Here is a 2,180-nt window from a genome sequence, read left to right on the forward strand (position 1 = left end):
CGCCGCACGCACCAATCGAAAAACTCTCTCAAAAAAAAAAAAAAAAAAAAAAAGAATGAATGTCTACAACAAATTATATAAAAGAAAAAACTAATTAAAGGGGACTAGCTTTACTATATTCTAAAACTTGTGATCATTCTACTGTAATTAAAAATATGTGATACTGCCCCAGTAATTTGAAATTGACTAATTCTTTAAATAAATGGTATGATTGGGTATACCATGTGAATAAAATGTATAGAAAGATCTCTATTTTATACCATATGCAAAAATAAATTTCATATAGATTATACATTTAAACTTTAAAATTAATAAAATTATTAGAAAAATGTCAGTGAATATATTTGCATGACTTAGAGTGGGACATCTACCTGAATAAAACAGGAAACCAAAAAGCTATAGATGAGATAGTGGTCTATCTAAAATCATTACAAAATTGTAAAGTAAAAGGTATCAAGAAAGCCAGTATTATTTATAGAATGGAAAAAATGATAACACGTATGAGCTACAGGTGATTAACATGCACCATATAGTAAGAATTCCTAGAGACTTACAAGGAAAAGAGCAATGATAAATTAGCAAGATAAATTAACAAAGAAAAAGAATTGGCAAATCACACACAGAAAAAGCCTCATTCAAGTCAAGTAAAAGTCAAAGTAACAAGGATTAAAGAGTACTGACAGCATGCTAGAAATGGACACATATTTTGGATGGTAATCTCCTAACTATTGTTAAAGTAATACACGTCTACATAACATTTTGGGGAATCCAATCTATAGAAACAGAAACATTAGTATGTATTGCAGCGGTGTTATGTTGAAAAACAAGGACATAAATGAGTGTTATGTTGAAAAACAAGGACATAAATGACCATCAATAACTGAATGGTTGAATACCTTTTTAGTAGTCCTGGATATACTGTGTATGCAACTGTTCCAGGGAAGGAGGAAAAAGGGGAGCAAGAGACAGAGAGAGAGAGAGAGAGAGAGAATTACTGATCAGAAGGGATGTCATCTATATGCCAAGTGAGAAAAGCAATTAAAGAAATGCACATGGATTGTCATTTTTACAGAAAAGACTACAACAAACTTTCTGTATAAGGATACGGAAAACATATGGAAGGATATACATCATGTTCTCAAAGCTTGTAACGTAGATGAAAGGAGGAAGGTAAGAAAAGGGGGGGAGGGGACAACATGGCCTAGGATCACACTATTCATTTTTGTTAATCTACTTTTGCATTGCAACAGTTACACTTTTCCATTTTCTCTTAGCACCCAATTTAAGTTTTCAATTACAGAAAAAGGCAACATTAAGAGTACCAAAGTACTTTGGGGGCAAATTGTGGAACTAGTCAATGTAAGATTTGGAGGCACAATAAAATTTATACACTTTCATGAATTTCTGACACCAAAATTGTTTTCAAAGTTCACAATTTTTATAACATAAAACATTTTTTAGAACATAAAACATTTTACATAAAATAGTTCCACAACTTTTTCAAAGAACACCATGAATTAGGGGGTTTTCACCAAACCATAGACATAAATATGAATATCATCATCAAACTTAATGAAGTAGACAGATGGCTTGGCTACCACTTGATGGATGAAAATGCCGGTTCTTTTGAACCCATCATCTTTGGCATGCTCCACTTGCTTGCCCACGAGGCTGTCTACCACCTCTCCAGGCTCCCGTTCTGTGGTAGGGAAATAGTAGTTGGAATCTGGGATGATGTGCAGGTCACCATCCTTGTAATCGTCCAGCAGTGTGTACATATAGAGGACTGGATCTTTCTTGTAGGTGATGTAAAACCAAGTATCCACTACAGGGGCTCGCGCCAGGACCATATCCTTCCATTCATCTTTCCTACCGTGCTCACCTTCAAATACATGTCCCACTGCCTTGCCAATCAGGAAATCTGCCAGGCCTGAATTGACACGAGGAGTTGGCACTCTCTCAGGAAGGATCTCTAGAGCTAAAACTCTCTTATCTTGGTGCAGTTCTAGTCCATACACACTATCTTTGCCATCGTATTTAATGACGTAGACAGTAGGCTTAACAGAAATCTGTTCTAGGGCATTGCCCTTCCACTGTTCCATTGGTTCATTGCCTTCTTTCCAGCCGTGTTGAATGCGGCAGCCCACGATGTTCCTACGAGTGACGCAAGGGGACTTTCG

General features: G+C 36.0%; 1 protein-coding gene across 1 annotated transcript in view; it reads right to left on the reverse strand.

The window, feature by feature from the left end:
- Positions 1–1,517: 1,517 nt before the first annotated feature.
- SPIN4 (spindlin family member 4) overlaps positions 1,518–2,180 on the reverse strand; it is a 763-nt gene continuing 100 nt past the window's right edge. Inside the window, 1 exon segment of the mRNA XM_014587842.1 lies at positions 1,518–2,180. This exon segment is cut by the window's right edge and continues 6 nt beyond it. Coding sequence (XP_014443328.1) covers positions 1,518–2,180 — 663 coding nt within the window.

This window comes from Tupaia chinensis, unplaced genomic scaffold (genome assembly GCF_000334495.1).
Source record: "Tupaia chinensis unplaced genomic scaffold, TupChi_1.0 Scaffold000037_17, whole genome shotgun sequence".
Lineage (NCBI taxonomy): Eukaryota > Metazoa > Chordata > Mammalia > Scandentia > Tupaiidae > Tupaia > Tupaia belangeri.